The 18,929-nt window shown below is 37.8% G+C and overlaps 2 protein-coding genes across 4 annotated transcripts in view; one reads left to right on the top strand and one right to left on the bottom strand.

The window, feature by feature from the left end:
* Window positions 1-15,652, bottom strand: part of PSMA8 (proteasome 20S subunit alpha 8) — an 88,820-nt gene extending 73,168 nt beyond the window's left edge. The window contains exon 1 of the mRNA XM_079109416.1: window positions 14,955-15,652. Within this exon, the coding sequence (XP_078965542.1) occupies window positions 14,955-14,981 (27 nt within the window). The 5' untranslated portion in view covers window positions 14,982-15,652. The remainder of the gene's footprint in view (window positions 1-14,954) is intronic.
* Window positions 15,653-15,879: 227 nt separating this feature from the next.
* The window catches only part of SS18 (SS18 subunit of BAF chromatin remodeling complex), a 77,895-nt gene continuing 74,845 nt past the window's right edge, over window positions 15,880-18,929 (top strand). For 2 of the 3 annotated variants that reach the window (XR_013758910.1, XM_079109413.1), the window contains exon 1: window positions 15,880-16,038. Coding sequence is in view for 2 of the 3 variants with exons in the window: in XM_079109413.1 (XP_078965539.1) it covers window positions 15,970-16,038 (69 nt within the window). In the remaining variant the exon portion in view is untranslated. The remainder of the gene's footprint in view (window positions 16,039-18,929) is intronic. The other variant, XM_079109414.1, reaches the window with a different exon arrangement.

The following is an 18,929-nucleotide window of genomic DNA, read 5'->3' as shown; positions in this document are numbered from 1 at the left end:
AAGAGTGAAGCAGGGGGTATTGCAATACCAGAACTTCAAATATACTACAAAGCAATAGTAACAAAAATGGCATGGTATTGGTACCAAAATACACAGGGAGATCAATGGTACAGAATAGAGGACACGGACACAAACCCAAATAAATACAATTTTCTCATACTAGACAAAGGGGCCAAAAATATGCAATGGAGAAAAGATAGCCTCTTCAACAAATGGTGCTGGGAAAACTGGAAATCCATATGCAGCAGAATGAAACTAAACCCTTATCTCTCACCCTGCACAAAACTCAACTCACAATGGATCAAGGACCTTGAAATCAGACCAGAGACCCTGCATCTTATAGAAGAAAAAGTAGGTCCAAACCTTCAACTTGTTGACTTAGGATCAGACTTCCTTAACAGGACTCCCATAGCACAAGAAATAAAAGCTAGAATTAACCACTGGGATAGATTCAAACTAAATAGCTTTCTCTCAGCAAAGGAAACTATCAGCTATGTGAAGAGACAGCCTCAGAGTGGGAGAAAATCTTTGCCACTCATACTTCAGATACAGCACAAATTTCCAGAATATACATAGAACTAAAAAAACTCTACACCAAGAATACAAATAACCGAATCAACAAATGGGCTAAGGAAATGAACAGACACTTCACAGAATAAGATGTATAAGCAATCAACAGATATATGAAAAAATGTCAACATCTCTAGTAATAAGAGAAATACAAATCAAAACTACCCCAAGATTCCATCTCACCCCAATTAGAATGGTGATTATTAAGAGTACAAGCAACAATAGGTGTTGGAGAGGATGTGGGGAGAAAGGTACAGTCATACATTGCTGGTGGGGCTGCAAATTAGTGCAGCCACTCTGGAAAGTAGTGTGGAAATTCCTTAGAAAACTTGGAATGGAACCACCATTTGACCCAGCTATCCCACTCTTTGGCCTATACCCAAAGGACTTAAAATCAGCATACTACAGTGATGCAGCCACATCAATGTTCATAGCTGCTCAGTTCACAATAGCCAGACTGTGGAACCAACCTAGATGTCCTTCAGTTGATGAATGGATAAAGAAACTGTGGTATATATATACAATGGAATATTACTCAGGCATAAAGAATAATAAAATCATGGCATTTGCAGGCAAATGGATGAAATTGGAGAATATCATGCTAAATGTGATAAGCCAATCTCAAAAAACCATAGGACGAATGATCTCACTGATAAGCCAATGATGATACATAATTGGGGGTGGTAGGGAGACAAGAATGGAGGAAGGAGTGACTGTATAGAGGGAAAAGAGGGGTGGGAGAGGTGGGAGGAAGGAAAAAAAACAGAATGAATTAAACACCATTATCCTATGTAAATGTATAATTACACAAATGGTATGCCTCTACTTCCTGTACAGAGAAACAAGTTGTACCCCATTTGTTTACAATGAAAAAAAAGTAAAAAAAGACAGTATTTAGCTTTTCATTTCTTGAATATTTGTGATGACAGTGCCAAAGCAAAGGTGGGTGAAACTACTGGAGCTTTAGCTGAATCAAGGCGGTAGCACCAAACTTATTCTAGTTCTGTATTCTTTATACCTAAGTGCTCATGGGTGGGAAATAGCCACTTTCATTTTACAATGTGATTTAAAAAGTGTTAAATAGTTATTTTGTTTTTGACTTGAATACTTATCTTCTTACTATTTAGAATGACAGACAGAAGTACGCATAAAGCCCTTCTGCCTTCAAAGTAAGATGGTTAGCTTGAAACAAAGCACCTGTGTCAATCTTTTAGTTGCCGGCTGAATTAGCTCCCTTTCTCATGGAACATCTTTCATACTTGAAAGAATGACTGACAAACTGTGGTTATTCAGAGTTACATATTTAGGCAGACATTCGAAGATGAACAAAGTGAGCCTGTCTCTTCAAGAAAAACAACAGATCTGTTTCTAAAGATAAAAATTCAAGCTTTCAAGCAAAATTGAGATTTTTGAAGACTTTGATCACTATGAATTTAAGTTTCCCAGTGATTAAAGGCTACTGATAAGATTGATGGTGATATTAACAAATGTGATTTTTTTGATGTACTAGATTTGCAAGATATAATGTATTTATAACTTTGTGAGCCAGTATTTTCCAGAAACTGAAGTATGCGCAGTTATGCCTAAGTAAAAGCAATATTCAAAGGATTGTGTGTGTGTGTGTGTGTGTGTGTGTGTGTGTGTTTGTGTGGTGGTAGGGATCAAACCCAGGGCCTTAGTGCCCGCTAGGCAAGCGCTCTACCACTGAGCCAGATCCCCAGGCCTTAGAACTAATATTCAAATAGACCAATGGATTCTCATGTAAAAGAGTACTGGAAGTTAATTAATAGGATTTTAGATTACATATTTCAACTAATTTTTAGGAAACTAAATCATTGTATACTTGCTTTGAAGTAATCTAAAAAGACTATTTAAATAATTGTCTTTTCTGTTCTAATATATATCTTTGTGAGGTTAGATTTTTCTCCCTATATTTCAACCAAAATAACATATTACAACAGTTTGAATATAGAAGCAGATATGAGAATAAAGCTGTATTTGATTGAGCTAGATATTGAAGAGACTCGCAGGACTGGGGATATAGCGCAGTAGTAGAGAGCTTACCTAGAATATTGCAAGATCCTAGGTTAGTCACACATATACACACACACACACACATATACACAAAACTTTCAATGTCATTCTTTTTTTTTAATTTGGAAAATGCAATTATCATAGAACTGTGTTAACTGTGTGAATATGTAATGAATTTATTGTTTTTCATGAACTAATAAAAGTAAAGTTTCTTTTAATTTCTAATATGGTAAATATCGATAGACATAACCCACATTTAGAAAAGACTCTGGGGTCTTCAGTAATTTTTAAAAAGGCAAAGTGTTGGAAGTCCTGGAATAAATCATTTCTAGTATGCTTAGTGAGTAGGTACCTACCAGCAGCAGAAGTAAATTCTCTGCATAGAAAGAAAATGTCTTGTAGAGCTGCATATAATTGTTGTACTGTTGCATGTTTTATATGCAGTATTCTGTGCTCAATCAAAAATAACCATGCGCACTTAAAGAAAAAGTGGACCAAACAAGATAAACAATAGGCAATAGAAACAGGCTAATATAAGATCCAGATTACAGTTATCAAATACAGATTTTTTTTTGTACCAGAGATTGAACCAAGGGGACTTAACCACTGAGCCACATCTTCATCCCTTTTAATTTTTAATTTTGAGGCAGGGTTTCAAATTGCTGAAGTTGGCTTTGAATTTGTGATCCTCCCAAATCACTGGAATTACAGGCATGAGCTTCTACACCTGGCTCAGATACAGATTTTTAAAACAAATAAGATAATTACAATCAAGAGATGAAAGGCTAGATTGAGGGGTTTGTTATATGTTTTTGTTTTGTTTTCTTGGTACTAGGGATCAAACCTAGTTGGGGTTGGGGAGATAGCTCAGTTGGTAGAGTGCTTGCCTTGTAAGCACTAAGGCCCTGGGTTCAATCCCCAGCACCAAAAAAAAAAAAAAAAAAAAAAAAGCCCAGTGTTGCTCTACCTCTGAGCTAGATTCCAAATCCTTTTTTATGTTTTTTTCCACCCCCATTAGCAGTCTACCACTGAGCTACATCCCTAGCCCTTTTTATTTATTTTTGTTCGTTTTGAGACCGGGTCTTCCTAAATTGACAAGGCTAGCTTCAAATGTGGGATCCTTCTGCCTCAGCCTCCTGAGAAGCTGGGATTACAGGCTTGTGCCACCAAGACAAATCCTTTTTCAGTCTTTATTTTGATACAGGTTCTTGCTAAATTGCCCAGGGTGCCTCTAACTTGTGATCATTCTGCCTAAGACTCTTGAGTAATTGGAAGTATAGGTGTGTGCCACTATGTCTGACCTGATTGAGATTTTTTTTTTTTTTTAAGCAGGAACTAGAACTATTAATAAAGTGTCAATTGGAAATTGTAAAAATGAAAACTACATTAGCTAAAATTAAGAGCTCAATGAATGAATTTAAAAGTAGGTTGGACCTAGTTGAAGAGAGAAGTGTGAATTATAAGAGAGTATAAGAAGAAAAATCTGTATTAAAGCACAGATTAAAGGATAGAGAACACTGAAAAAAACATCCTGGATATGTTGAAAAATCTAAGGTACATATAGCTGGGATGCCAGAAGGATAGAAGATAAAGGTCAAAGTAATATATAAAGATACTTGGTTTGGAATTTTTCAATATTAACAAAAGAAATAAAAGATTTAGGAAAAACAGAACACTGAGCAGGATAAAATTCACACTTAAAAAACCATAATAAACCTATAAACTAAAAATTTACAGCGAGAAAATTTAAAGTTATCCAAAGGGGGGAAAATCGACAAATAACCAATGCACAATAATTGATCATCAACTGATTTATTTCTATAATGACATACAGGATTCTATCTTCAAAATGCTAAAGGAAAATAAATGCAAGCTTGTTATTCTTTCCGTATCTATTGAAAAATGCCCTTCAAAATTGAAGGTAAATTAAATTATTTTTCATGCAAAGAAAACATTAGTTGGACCCTGGTTAAAGAAAATACTAATGTTCTTCAGATAGAAGAAAATGATCAAAGGTGGAAGTTTGGAGATGCAGGAGAAAATGAAGATCATTAAGGTTAAGTACATGTCTAAATTAAAAAAAATATTAACTAAAATAATTATAATCCCTTATACATTTATAAAGATGGAGTATTAAAATCAATGACAAAATATAACTTGGGAAAGAGTGTGAATGAAGTTAAATTGTCCTTATTTTCCTTTCATGGTTGCACAGTGTTAAAAGATCAAATTTATAAAATCCCAATGATGTACCTTACAGAAATAGAGCAGGCAATCATGAAATTCATCTGGAAGAACAAGAAACCCAGAACAGCTAAAGCAATCCTTAGCAGGAAGAATGAAGAAGGGGATATCGCAATACCAGAACTTCAACTATACTACAAAGCAATAGTAACAAAAACGGCATGGTATTGGCACCAAAATAGACAGGTAGATCAATGGTTCAGAATAGAGGACACGGACACAAACCCAAATAAATACAGTTTTCTCATACTAGACAAAGGTGCCAAAAATATGTAATGGAGAAAAGAGAGCCTCTTCAACAAATGGTGTTGGGAAAACTGGAAATCCATATGCAGCAGAATGAAACTAAACCCTTATCTCTCACCCTGCACAAAACTCAACTCACAATGGATCAAGGATCTTGAAATCAGACCAGAGACCCTCCATCTTATAGAAGAAAAAGTAGGTCCAAATCTTCAACATGTTGGCTTAGGATCAGACTTCCTTAACAGGACTCCCATAGTACAAGAAATAAAAGCAAGAATCAATAACTGGGATAGATTCAAAATAAATAGCTTTCTCTCAGCAAAGGATACTATCAGCAATGCGAAGAGAGAGCCTACAGAGTGGGAGAAAATCTTTGCCACTCATACTTCAGATAGAGCCCTAATTTCCAGAATATATAAAGAACTCAAAGAACTCTACACCAAGAATACAAATAACCGAATCAATAAATGGGCTAAGGAAATGAACAGACACTTCACAGAATAAGATCTACAAGCAATCAACAAACATATGAAAAAATGTTCACCATCTTTAGTAATAAGAGAAATGAAAATCAAAACTACACTAAGATTCCATCTCACCCCAATTAGAATGGCGATTATCAAGAGTACAAGCAATAATAGGTGGTGGAGAGGGAAAAAGGTACACTCATACATTGCTGGTGGGGCTGCAAATTAGTGCAGCCACTCTGGAAAGTAGTGTGGAAATTCCTTAGAAAACTTGGAATGGAACCACCATTTGACCCAGCTATCCCACTCTTTGGCCTATACCCAAAGGACTTAAAATCAGCATACTACAGAGATACAGCCACATCAATGTTCATAGCTGCTCAGTTCACAATAGCCAGACTGTGGAACCAACCTAGATGCCCTTCGATTGATGAATGGATAAAGAAACTGGGGTATATATATACAATGGAATATTACTCAGCCATAAAGAATAATAAAATTATGGCATTTGCAGGCAAATGGATGAAATTGGAGAATATCATGTTAAGTGAGATAAGCCAATCTCAAAAAACCAAAGGATGAATGATCTCACTGATAAGCAGATGATGACACATAATGGGGGGTGGGAGGGGGGCAAGAATGGAGGAAGGAGGGACTGTATAGAGGGAAAAGAGGGGTGGGAGGGGTGGGGGGAAGGAAAAACTAACAGAATGAATCAAACATCATTACCCTATGTAAATGTATGATTCCACAATGGTATGCTATTACTTCATGTACAAACAGTAACAACATGTATCCCATTTGTTCACAATAAAAATAAATTAAAATTAAAAAAAAAAAAGATCAAATTTATAATCACCTCACAGTACTGGGGATTGAACCCATGGGCACCCTACCACTGAGCTACATCCCCAGCCCATTTTATTTTTGATTTTAAGACAGGGGCTTGGCAGTGCACTTTAACATGCCTGTAATCCTGCCAACTCAGGAGACTGAGACAGGAGGATCACAATTTAGAGGCCACCCTGGGCAATTTGGAAAGAACCTGTTTCAAAAAAAAAAAAAAAAAAAAAAAAAAAAAAAAGGTCTGGGTATGTAGTTCAGTGGATCCAATCCTGAGTACCAAATTAGAAAAAAGTATAGCAAGAGATATTGAGGAATATTTAGTAATAATGAAAGGTCTAAGCTACCTGGAAGATCTAACAATTCCAAATTTGTACCCAATACTACAAATTATCGTTGGAAATTTCAATAGTTTTTTTCTTGGTAATTGATAAAATAAGACCAAACAAAACAATAAATACTATTCAAACAACATGAGTAATAAATTTGGCATGCTATCTCTGTCAATGTCTTTCTTATCATATTTGTACACACTACATATATTTATTTATAAGGGTATCAAACAACTGCAGACTTCATTTACATTTTGAATAAACACGAAATATTTACAAAAATTGGCTGTATGATAGGTTATGAGGAAAGTTTGACAAATCTCAAAAGATTAGAAGCATACAAAGTATTTTCTCTGCCACTACTGAAATTAAGCCAAAATTAGTAATAACAACATAAGTAGAAAACACCACATTTTGAAAAAAAAATTTAAATTTTTTTTTAGTTGTTAGTGGACCTTTATTTTATTTATTTGTTTATATGCAGTGCTGAGAATTGAGCCCAGTGTGTCACACGTGCCAGGCAAGCACTCTACCACTGAGCTGCAACCCCAGCCCCATGTATTGAAAAATTTTAAAATCGTCTTCAAAATCGTGAATCTAAGAGAAATTAACAATGGAAATTAGTAAATACTTTTTTTAACTGAATCATACAAAAACATAATATATTAAAACTTTTGTGTTAGAGCAAAATAATATTGGAGGATGGTGGTGATAGCATTACATTTACACATTAGAAAAGAAAAAAGACTGAAGATCAGTTACTTAAGAATCCGTGTCAAGATGTGATATATATATATATATATATATATATTTTTTTTTTTTTTTTTTTCGGTACTGGGGATCGAACTCAGGGCCCTTGCACTCTACCAGCTGAGCTATCTCCCCAGCCCCAAGATGTTATATTTTTTAAAACAGCATATTTAAATCAAAGAAAGTGGAAGGTAAAAATAAGAAAGATAAAAATAGGGGCCGGGGCTATAGCTCAGTGGTAGAGTGCTTGCCTGGCATGTGTGAGGTACTGGGTTTGATTCTCAGCACCACATAAAAATTAATAAATAAAGATATTGTGTCAATCCACAACTAAATATATTTAAAAAAAAAGAAAATAAAGAAAGCTAAAAGTTGGGTTATTGAAAAAGCTAATAAAATTAATAAATACTGGGAAACCAAATCAAGAAAATAAAGTAGGTATGAATAATAGTAATGAAAGTAGGCATGAATAATAATTACAAGAAAACCTTTTTTTAACTTAATGACAATAAACTGGAAACTTTAGATGAAATGAATAAATTCTTAGAAAAGCATCAAAAAACTGACACAAAGTGAGGGTGGTAAGATATGTCTCTGTCTCAAATCTGTTAAATCCATAAATAAAAATACTACCTTAAAGAAACTCTTGACCTAGGAATATCATCACTTCTGAATCCTATAAAACTTTTAAGAAACAACACCAATCTTATTCAAATTCATCAAGAGAATAGAAAAAGACTTCTTCCATGCTTGTTTTATGAAGCAGTGTAACCTTAACAAAACCTGGTATAGGAGAGGAAAATTCCAGACTACTTTCACTCATGAATGCATATAAAAATTCTAAGCAAAATAACAAATAGAAACAAGCAATGTACAAATATATATGTGTATCACAAGTTGAATTTATTCCATGGATTAATCAATGAATGTAACTTACCACAAGTTATATTTTGAATTTGAGGCGTTCCCCCAAAAGTGCATGTGTGAGACAATGCAAGAAGGAGAAATGATCAGGTTATGACAGCGTTAATTCAATCTGAATTAATTCTATGCTGGCATTAACTGGAAACTGAAGGCAGGTAGGGTGTGGCTGGAGGAGGTGGGGCATTGGGGGCGTGGCTTTAGGGTATATATTCTGTATCTGGCAAGTGGAGTCTCTGCTGTCTGATCATCATGTGAGCTGCTTCCCTCTGTTTCTCTTCTCCACCATGATGTTCTGCATCATTCCTAAGGAATGGAACCGGCTTCTATGAACTGAGACCTCTGAAATTGTGAGCCCTCAAGTAAACTTTTCCTCCTCTAAAATTGTTCTTGTCAGGTCTTTTAGTCACTGCCACAAAAAAGCTGACTAAAACACCACATTAACAGAATAAAGCAGAAGCTGGCAAAGTACTGCTCAGGGACCAAATCTGGCCCATTGCTTTGCCTGTTCTTGTAAATAATGTTTTATTGGAGCACAGTCATGCCTATTCTTCTTTGAATTGTCTATCATTGCTTTCCTGCTAAAATGGCAAAGCTGCATAATTATAGCAGGGCCTGCATAGCCTACAAAACCTAACATATTTACTATCTAGTCCTTTACAGGAAGTTTTCTGATTCACAGAATAAAGAGGAAATTTTTACCAACAAATGCAGAAAAGCATACAGTTCACCATCTTGTAGCAATCTCATTGACTCATAACAGTCTAAGAATAGGAAGAAATTTCTTTAATGTTCTACAGTCTCTTACAAGAACCTTCATGAGGCCCCAAGTTCCATCCCCTGTGGTGGGAGTAGGGAGTGAATTAAGCCAGGTACAGTGGTGCATGCTTTTAAGTCGAGTGACTCAGAAGGCTGAATTGGGAGGATTCAAAGTTCCAGAGCAGCCTGGACAATTTAGCAAGACTGTCTTAAAATTTAAAAATTAAAGGGACTGAAGATGTAGCTCAGTGGTAAGTGCCTCTGTGTTCAATCCACAGCACCAGAAAAATTTTTAAAAAGAAACCTTAAGTAAACATCATATTTGATAGCAAGGTGTTGGAACTTTTTTCATTTAAGATCAACAATAACCAGGGGATAGTGCACAACTATAATCTCAACAGCTTGGGAGGCTGAGGAAGGAGGAGCTCAAGTTTGAAGCCAGCCTGGACAATTTAGTGTGAATCTGCCCCAAAATAAAAATAAAAAGGCCTGGATTGGGAAGGTAGCACAGCACCCTTAGGTTCAATCCCAGTACCAAGAATTTTTTAAATTGAAAAAATATATTTTAGTTTTCGGTGGTAGGAAGCGTGATTTTAGGGTCTCTGGAGGGTGCTTGTACCTTTTGAAAGGTCCAGGAAGTGGCCAGAGTGGTGGCACATGCCTCTAATCAAAGCAACTTGGAAACTGGGAGGATGAGGTAGGAAGATCCCCAGTTTCACATCAGCTTGAACAATTTAGTGAGTACCTGCCTTGAAATTAAAAAACAAACAAAATAAAAAACCATCTGCTCTGACAGCTAATGGAATGTGTCCTCGTGTTGAAAAGTCTCCAAATTTTCATATTTAATCAGGTAAATAATTGGGAGCTGTAATCTACTTAAACAAAGGATCTTTGAGACACACAATATTTTTTAAGGGTGCAAAGGGATTCCGAGGCCATAATGTTTGAGAATCACTACCCTTGGGTTTGCAATATTATGCTTTTTATTATCATAGATTTTATCTTTTTATGCTATAATCCTTCTTCTATCATCTTCTTATTTTCCTCCTCCTTCTTCTTTTTATTCTTTGTAGTGCTGGGAATTGAACCCAGGGCTTTATGCCTGCTAGGGAAGCACTGTACTACTGAGTTACATTCCCCTATTATTTTTCCTTTAAGGAAAAAAATGTGATTGTTGGTTTAGTTTAATATATATTAGGACAGTAGTGTGCAATATATTCAATAACATCAATATTTTACTACATGTTGAATTCACAAAATGACATATTGGAAACCAGTGTATTAGTTTCTTATTGCTTTTCTAACAAGTTATCACAAACTTAGTGACTTAAAATAACATGTCTTGGGCTGGGGAAATAGCTCAGTCGGTAGAGTGCTTACCTTGCATGCACAAGGCCCTGGGTTTGATCCCCAGCACCACAAACAAAAAACATGTCTTTACATACTGTTTTACGGTTTGGTAAGCCTGATAGCTGGGCTAAAATTCAGGTGTCAGCAAAGCTAGCAGTGTCAGAAAGCTAGTAATGGCCATCTTCCTCAAGATGCCATCTCTCTGATTTCGACTCTTCAGCCTCACTATTCCCTGTTTAAACCCATGAGATTTCATTGGCTTCACCTGGATAATCCAGGTTACTCTTCCCATTTAAAGTCAGTTGGTTAACCACCTTAATTCCAGGTGGAATATTAATTCTAATTTGCTATGTCACATAACATAATCAACTCTTGTCATTTTTGTGAAATTATTCTATCTGCCACCCATTCCTAGGGAAATTAGTTAACAATATATTATAATCTTCTCTACAAATTATGAAGTAGTTAGAGAGCAATTGTATTTTTTTACTAAGGACAGAGAACATACTAAATGACAGGGGAGAGTACATTTGAACTCTAAATTCTTGCCAGAAAATTTCCTAAGAATAGATTCACTATCATTTCTATTCTTGAAATGTACATTTTTCTCCTTATTACTTTTTATTTATTTATTTATTTTCTGGCGGTACTGGGAATTGAACCCAGGACTTTGTACATGCTAGGAAGTGCTCTACTACTGAGTTATATCCTCAGCCCTTTTATTACACTTTTATGTACAAATCTTATTCTTGTAATTTACAATATCTCATACGCTTTTACATAGTTTATCTGTTAAAATTAAAATAATCTATATTGAAGAATCTAATGAGAGTTAAGGCAATTGCTAGCACACTAGCTAGTACATAATAAATGCTAACTAAATAAGCACTGATGGAGGATGTTGCTATATATTTATCATATTGAGTTAAGTTGGAAGCTATCCATAGAAACTATGTATTTTTCAAAAGGCAATACATTTTAATATCATGAAACCTCAAAATATAATTGATTTGATTCATTCTTAATTCACTTAATGTTTGATAATGTAAGAAGAGGTAAAAATGTCCCAGAAAGGCTATGTTATAATCTATGTCAAATGAAATTTGCTGGAGTATTGAAAATAAGTCTTTTATGGAGAATTGTGAAAAGCAATTTGTTCTGCCTAGAACAATGATTATATAAATATATAGACATATGCTGCTCTCCTTATAGTCTTGAAATCTGTGGAAGCCACAACTCAAATTGACTCATCAAATGCCACAGAGACTGTGAGCAGAAATATTTTGAAAGATATTACCTGAGGGATTTTGCTCTGAGCCCAATTATGGGCAGACAGGCTGGGTCTATGCCTTCCCAGTGTATTCTAAGAATTTATGGCAGCACAGGGGCTTAAAATATCAGCAAATTTGGTAGTACAGATGTTCTATTAATTATAAAACAATAAGTGTTAAAGAAAGTCTTGTATGAAATCAAAGTTATCTCCATTATCTGCACACACATGATTTATTTGGGGAGGGGAGTAAGGTTTTTAATCCCATGATTACAATTTCACTGAATATTGGACATTATCCAGGAGTACTTCATCAGTTCACTGAAATATATTTAAGGAATACAAACAACTTCATATAAAACAAATTAAAAACTGAAATGTGAAAAACAAGCAATTTTCTATAGCTGTAAAGTACTATTTCTATTTTCAGTTTTTTAATCAGTCTGCTATCCATTCATTAACGTGAATAACCAAGAATAAACTGTTAATACAGATTACTTATTCTGAGTCACTTTATGCATGCCTCTATTAGGATTATTCAAAAAATCTCCCACCTTCAGACATCCTTCAGATGTCTCTTTCCAAGAGTAATCTGATGGGTCTGATTTTTTTGTCTGGGGAGATGGTTAACTTGGGAGCTAATTTTTAAGTCTCCAGAGTCATTTTCCAGATTTAGGCCAACTTTCCATATTCGTTCTCCATTTCTTTCTTAACTAAATGCTGGAGGCTCTTTATTTTCCTTTTCCTTCCAACTCTTCTATCAATCTACCTTGAGATTGCTCTTAAAACTAATGGTGAAGCGAAACAGGATTTACTACATTCCTTAAGAAACCTCTAGCTCAGGCCTCCCCATGGTTTCAATCTTCCTCCTCTCTGAATTTTCAACCTTTGCAGGTAAGACTGAGTTTTACCAAAGAAGTCTGAAAGTGAGGCAAGGTTCTTTTAAATGTCTTCTCTCAGGGAGATCATCTGCATTTCTGACTAGACCTTTTAGCTAGTACCTTCCTAGAGATTTCATGTAATGGGACACATAGAAAATGATAGTATTTTTTCCCCAAGTCAAACTGTACCCAGATTTATTAAAAATACTCTTCATAAACAATCATGGTATTTCATGTAGGCAAATGGGTAGGCAGGTGTTAACACTATACCAGAACTTTCAAACTCCCTTCTTGGAAGGACTGCCAAAATCAGAAAGCCACCATAAAACCCAATGGAGCCTTCATTTAATGTTCTGAATAGGAAAAGTTTAGATTAAGGGTTGACATTTCACATTTAACACATTAACAACTTTTTATAAGCTGACCCTGACTTTCAGGAAATGAAATGAAAATGGCAGAATTATCGATCTGCAGATTTACAATCTAGAAAAGGAACTGCTGCACCTTCGAGGGACACCATCTCTATGATGTCACTGGAAAGTCCAGGTTGCCAGACCTTGATAAAATTGGTGATACCAACTTTTGGGAGTCAGATACCAATAGGTTTCTGGGTTAAGTTTATGTCAATGTCAGAGAAGGAGAGAAGAACATAAAGATGAATTTAAGTTAAAGTGATTGTATTTTTAAGGCATACATAGAATTACAGAAAAGGTTGTGGTTATTCCCGCATGGGTGCTATGAGTGCCCTAGGCCCTATGCTGCTGCTATGAAGGAGTAAATATCTCAGGAGGACCTATAAAATCTATTCTTGGTGGATTTGCCTTTCCCTCTGTTGAGAACTTATAAAGAAAGATGTTACCTATCTCTGGGTGCCTCCCTGGAATGGGAATTCCATTGGGAGATTTTTTTTTTTTTTAAACTGTGATGAAGAAATCTAGACAGCTGTTCTTATGTTGCTTTTTAAGATTTCTAGATTATCTGCCAAGTGGATATAATTGGAACGGTTAGATTAGGATTCATTTTTCAGCCAGGCATGATGGAGCATGCTTGGGATTCCAGTGACTCTGGAGGCTAAGGAAGGAGGATCTCAAGTTTAAAGCTAGCCTCAGCAAATTAGCAAGGCCCAAAGCAGTTTAGTGACACCCTGCCTGAAAAATCAAAAATAAAAATGACTGGGTGTGTAGCTCAATGGTAAATAGCCCTTGGGGTTCAATCCCTGGTACCAAAAAAGAAGAGAAAGAAAAGGATTAATTTTTCTTGTGGTACTGGAGATTGAACCAAGATGTGCTCTACCACTGAGCTACACCTCCCTGCCCTTTTTATTTTTCATTTTCATCAGAGTCTCACTAAGTTGCCCAGGTAGGCTTTGAACATGTGATCCTCCTGCCTTAGCCTCCTAGTTGCTGGTAATCCAGGCATGTACCATCAGGACTCTGGGCTTAAATATTATTCTTAATAAGGTACTTTTATGTAAACAAAACATGACCTTGAATACTAGGTGTTAGACTCACAGAGCTAGTGGTAGACATGAATTTTTTTTCCAATTCAGTTCTGATTACATAAAGTACAAATATACTAGTGTTTTCTTCAAGGCTTATAATTCTGAAGAACATTTGCCATTCTAAAGGAACTTCCCTTCCTTTATTTTTAGAATGGCTTGAGTTTTTTTCATCCTTTAGGTTTCAGTTTAGATATGATGGAGGCAAGGTGCAGGGAAGCACACATGTAATCCCAGGACTAGGGAGGCTGAGGCAGAAGGATGACAAGTTCAAGACTAGCCTCAGTAACTTAGCAAAAACCTGCCTGGAAATAAAAAAAATATATAAAAGGTCTGGGGAGGTAGTTCAGCGACCGAATTTGGGTGAAATCCCCAGTACTCCCTGCCCCCATATAAAGACTTCCAACATTAACACACATCATTCTCAGTCCCTTGTTTGAAGGTCTTTCTTTGGACTTTACATACATACATATTAACTTTGTTTCTGGTCTGTCAACCCTATTCAAATATAAGATCTTTGAACACAGGTTCCTTGTTCAGCTCTTTCAGTTGTGTCTACTGGTACCTAGCATAAAACCTGGCAAAGACAACATGCCCAACTTTGCAGAAGTTTATGCAAAATCATTTATTCGAAACAAATTTAAACATGTATTTTTTTTCTATTTAACATATAAATAGATACTGAATTTTGAATCTCAATGTTGGGTAACATTTTATATAAACTTTTATTTTGTGTTATATGTTACTCTAAATTTACAAAATAATTTAAAATCCACAACAACACATTACCTGCATTTGCCTGTGTTCCTTACTCATTTGAAAACTTTTTCACCCTTCACTCTGACTTGAAGCCTAGCAGCTTGGTCGTAATTGACAAACCATTGAGTATATATCACTGGAAACCAGAAGAGCAGGCGTACTTTCAAAGATTGATCCCAAATTACATGAAATCGACCCACTTCTCTGCTAGCCGTGTTGGACGACTGTCCCCGAGTACCGGACACAGCCTTGGTGTCCCGATTTTGGGTCAGCGTTACTTTCCAATTGTTAGACACGACTTGAGTGCGTGCCAGGCTGTGGACTCTGAGGTGCGCTTTTGGGGCGTAACCGAGCCATTTAAACCAGCGAATCCGCGTTCACCGACTTCTTCCACCTCTGGCTCATCTCGGCAGATGCTCCACGGGTCTGCACGAACTCCCGAGTCCAGACCTTCCTCCTCCCCTCTCCCGGCTGCCCGGGACAACTCAGGGCCGCCTTTTCTTCCCAGGAAGGGTGAGGATGAAGTTGGAAAAACTGAAACTAGGTCTAGAACAGAGAACCGAAACGCAGCCCGGGGGCCGCTTCAGGGCGCCGGGGAGGGCAGCGAGCAACACCCGCGCGAAAGGGGCGGGCCGGCTCGGGCCGCTCGCATTTCCTGTGACAGGGGCTGCCCCAGCCTCTCCCTCTCCCGCGGCGGCGGGACCATTTCCTGAATCGCTGAAGCGGAGGGAGGACTGTGGCGCGGCTCTACCATTAGCGCAAAGGGACGGGGGGTGCATAATAGAAAAGGTCGAGGGTGCTTGAGGGCAGTCAAGAATGAAGAAGTTCTTTAGGGACTGTATTTTCTGCAAAGCTCTCAGAAAGAAGATCTCTATGGCCTAGAGTGCCTCGTTGACGACAGACCGGCTGGGTGTTTACTCGGCACTGGAGCATCCCCCCTCCCCGCATTCTCGCGGTGGTTCCGCCCGAGAGGCCGGCGTCTTTCCCCCAGTTTGCCGTTCACCCGGAGCGCTCGGGACTTGCCAATAGTGGTGACGGCGGCAACATGTCTGTGGCGTTCGCAGCCCCGCGGCAGCGAGGCAAGGGGGAGATCACACCCGCCGCGATTCAGAAGGTGAAAGCTGGCGGGGTCGGGGATGCCAGGCCCATCCCGCTTCGGCGAAAGACCCCGGGGGCAGGGCCGGGCGGGAGTGGGCCGGGGGCGGTGGCGGAGGCTGTGGCGGGCCTGCTGGGAAGCGGCGATGTGTGGGAACCCGAGCCGCGGGCTGTGCCTGAGTGGGAGGCTGAAGAGGGCGAACCGGTTTTTTTTTTTTTTTTTTTTTTTCCACGGAGTCCTTCGCGCTTTTAGGCTCTTAGAGGCACAAAAGCCCAAGCAACCGCCGCCCGATTTCTCTAGGGATGGGGCGGCGTTCGGGCGGCGGGGCGCGTGCGCCCGCGCGGGGAAGGGCAGTGTGTTGGAGCCTGCGGCCCCGCGCGTCGCTCAGAGTTACTTTGGCGTCGCCCCGCCCCGCGCGCGGCGGCTGCCTAGTACAGACCCGTCTTCAGGTCGCTGCGCGCGGAGGTAAAGTCGGAGCCCCGCAAACTTCGACCAACTTGGGGTTCTCAGGAGAACTTAAGAACCTTAACGTAGAGTCTTTGGAGGCAGACGAGGAAGAACTCTAGGGACTTTGGGGTTCCCGGGGTCCCTTTCTGCCTTTCTGGATCACCCCTTGTTCGTTTACATCTGCCGCAAATATTTCTGGAGTGCCTATTGCAGGCTTTGGGGTTACTGTGTGAGCCGTGGACCCTGCTTTCCTGGAGCTTGCAGTCCAGTGGTGGAGACACTCATGACCAATTACATAAGTCGTGATAAAAACACAAGGAGCTGCGTTCTCTTTAGAAAAGCTACCGCAGTCGCTGCGGTGTTACTACCAATTGGGGACACAAAGATTCTTTATTATCTTCCTCCCCCTTGTTGCCTACGGAGCACGACAGCTTTGTAAATGGTAGTGGGCCGGGCTTGGAAAAGTTACTTGCTAATTTTAGTAGTTTATTTAAAAATATTTCCATATTTTTTTCCCTGCACTGGAGCAAGGATGAAAATAGAAGAAAAGTCAACTTTTAGTACCACTCAGGGCACCATTGTGTGCCCATAGAATATGTTAATCGGTTTCTGTTTACTGTCAGATTCTTTGTGGTGTGGCATTTGACATTCGCCCAACTGTTGCTTTATTTCATGAACAAACCGGCTTGTTAGTGTCTGGAAAAGCAGTGCTTTCCTGTAGTGCACTGGACTAAGCCTTCAGCCTGACAAACTGCGTCAAGTACACATGCACACAAAACACATTTCTGGAAGGGTTCGCTCTTATTTTTGGACTCCATTTAAATTCTGGAAGTTTTCTTTTTTCCTACAAAGTTTTTCTTACACAAGTCTTAAGCTGTTTATCATGGATGATTAATTTAGAGGATGCTGATCAATTATTTTTCATAGTGACATGAGAGGAGAAAAATTGATTCCAAATTCAGTGCCTTATCTTCAGTGTCAAGTTGATATTATGTATGAGACAGATAGGCTAATGTCAAGTTTGTTAGATCGACGAATATACTGGAGAAGATACATTGTGAATTCACTAAATTAGGGATTGGATTAGGATGTTCAGACATTTTAAGGTAAAATCTTTTTTTTTTTTTTGGCATCCAGGGATTGTATTTATTACAATCTTGTTTGATAGGAAGTTTTTTTTCCCCCCCAGTAAGGGAAGATTGTGATAAAGGTGTTGGAAAAAAGTCACAGCTAATGTTATTTGTTTGCTTATTTATTTTGGTACCAGGGATTAAACCCAGGGGCTCTTAACCACTGAGCCACATCCTCAGCACCTTTTTTATATTTTATTTGGAGACAGGGTCTCCCTGAGTTGTTTAGGTCCTTGTTAAGTTGATAAGGTTGGCTTTGAACTTGAGATCCCTCTGTCTCAGCCTCCTGAGCTGCTGGGATTCCGGGTCTGCTGCACCCAGGACTGCTAATGTTAAATGGGTCTTTTTTTTTTTTTAATTTTTTTAAATTTTTTTAGTTGTCAATGAACCTTTATTTTATCTATATGCTGTTCAGAGAATTGAACCTAGTGCCTCATACATGCTAAGCAAGCGTCTACCACTGAGCCACAACCCTAGCCCCTAAATGTTTTTTTTTTAATGAAAAAATTATTTATTAAGTTATTTAGATAGCGATTATGGCATTGTGCTCTTATTGAATCTTGGAAGACTGGGATAGGTTTGTAGGAAACATCTCTTGTCCCTTGATCTTAAAGCTTCTGGAAACTTAACTGGTTTGTTCAGGACAGCAAAGCTGCCACTAAACCTAACTGACCTTTTACTTGCCACTATCAGTACTCTACACGAGTGTGACTTATTTAACCTTCAAAGCCAAGATAGCTTAGAATTGTTATAAGAAGAATAAATTGCTATTTTTATTTGTTTTTAAATTTTGAGACAACTTATATCTGATAAACTTACAGGTCTGTATTAATACACTTGCATAGAAATCATTGTAGTTTATTATTATACCTATTTGGAGAATTATAAAACCATACTGGTGTAATACTTGGAAGCTAGCCACTACCTCATCAAACCTCTTGAGCTGAAGTTTTCACGTATTTACTTAATTCTGGATAACGACAGACTTTCTCCTTACTATTACAAAGATGTAGAATGATGTAAAACAGAATGATGCAAAGCCAACTTGGACTTGGATTAAATTTTAGTTGTAACTGGCTAAAACTACTATTACAAATAGCAAAGGTAATTAAATTTTTGAATATAAAAGAAACTTGAATTTTCCCTTCTGGACTTCAGTTAATACAGTGGGAGATAGATTAGAATAGAGATATTAAAAATTATTGATTAAGTATGATATCATTCCAAAGGTGAAAAATATAGGTTTTTTTGTGGTGAACTGTAGTATGTGTAGGAAAAGACCTAATTGAATTGTTTCTGAATAGATAAAGCATTTCTAGAAATCTGAAGGAA

This window comes from Sciurus vulgaris, assembly GCF_902686455.1.
Source record: "Sciurus vulgaris genome assembly, chromosome: 13".
Taxonomy (NCBI): domain Eukaryota; kingdom Metazoa; phylum Chordata; class Mammalia; order Rodentia; family Sciuridae; genus Sciurus; species Sciurus vulgaris.
Note: the sequence above shows the minus strand (reverse complement) of the source record. Positions and strands in the feature narration are given on the sequence as shown.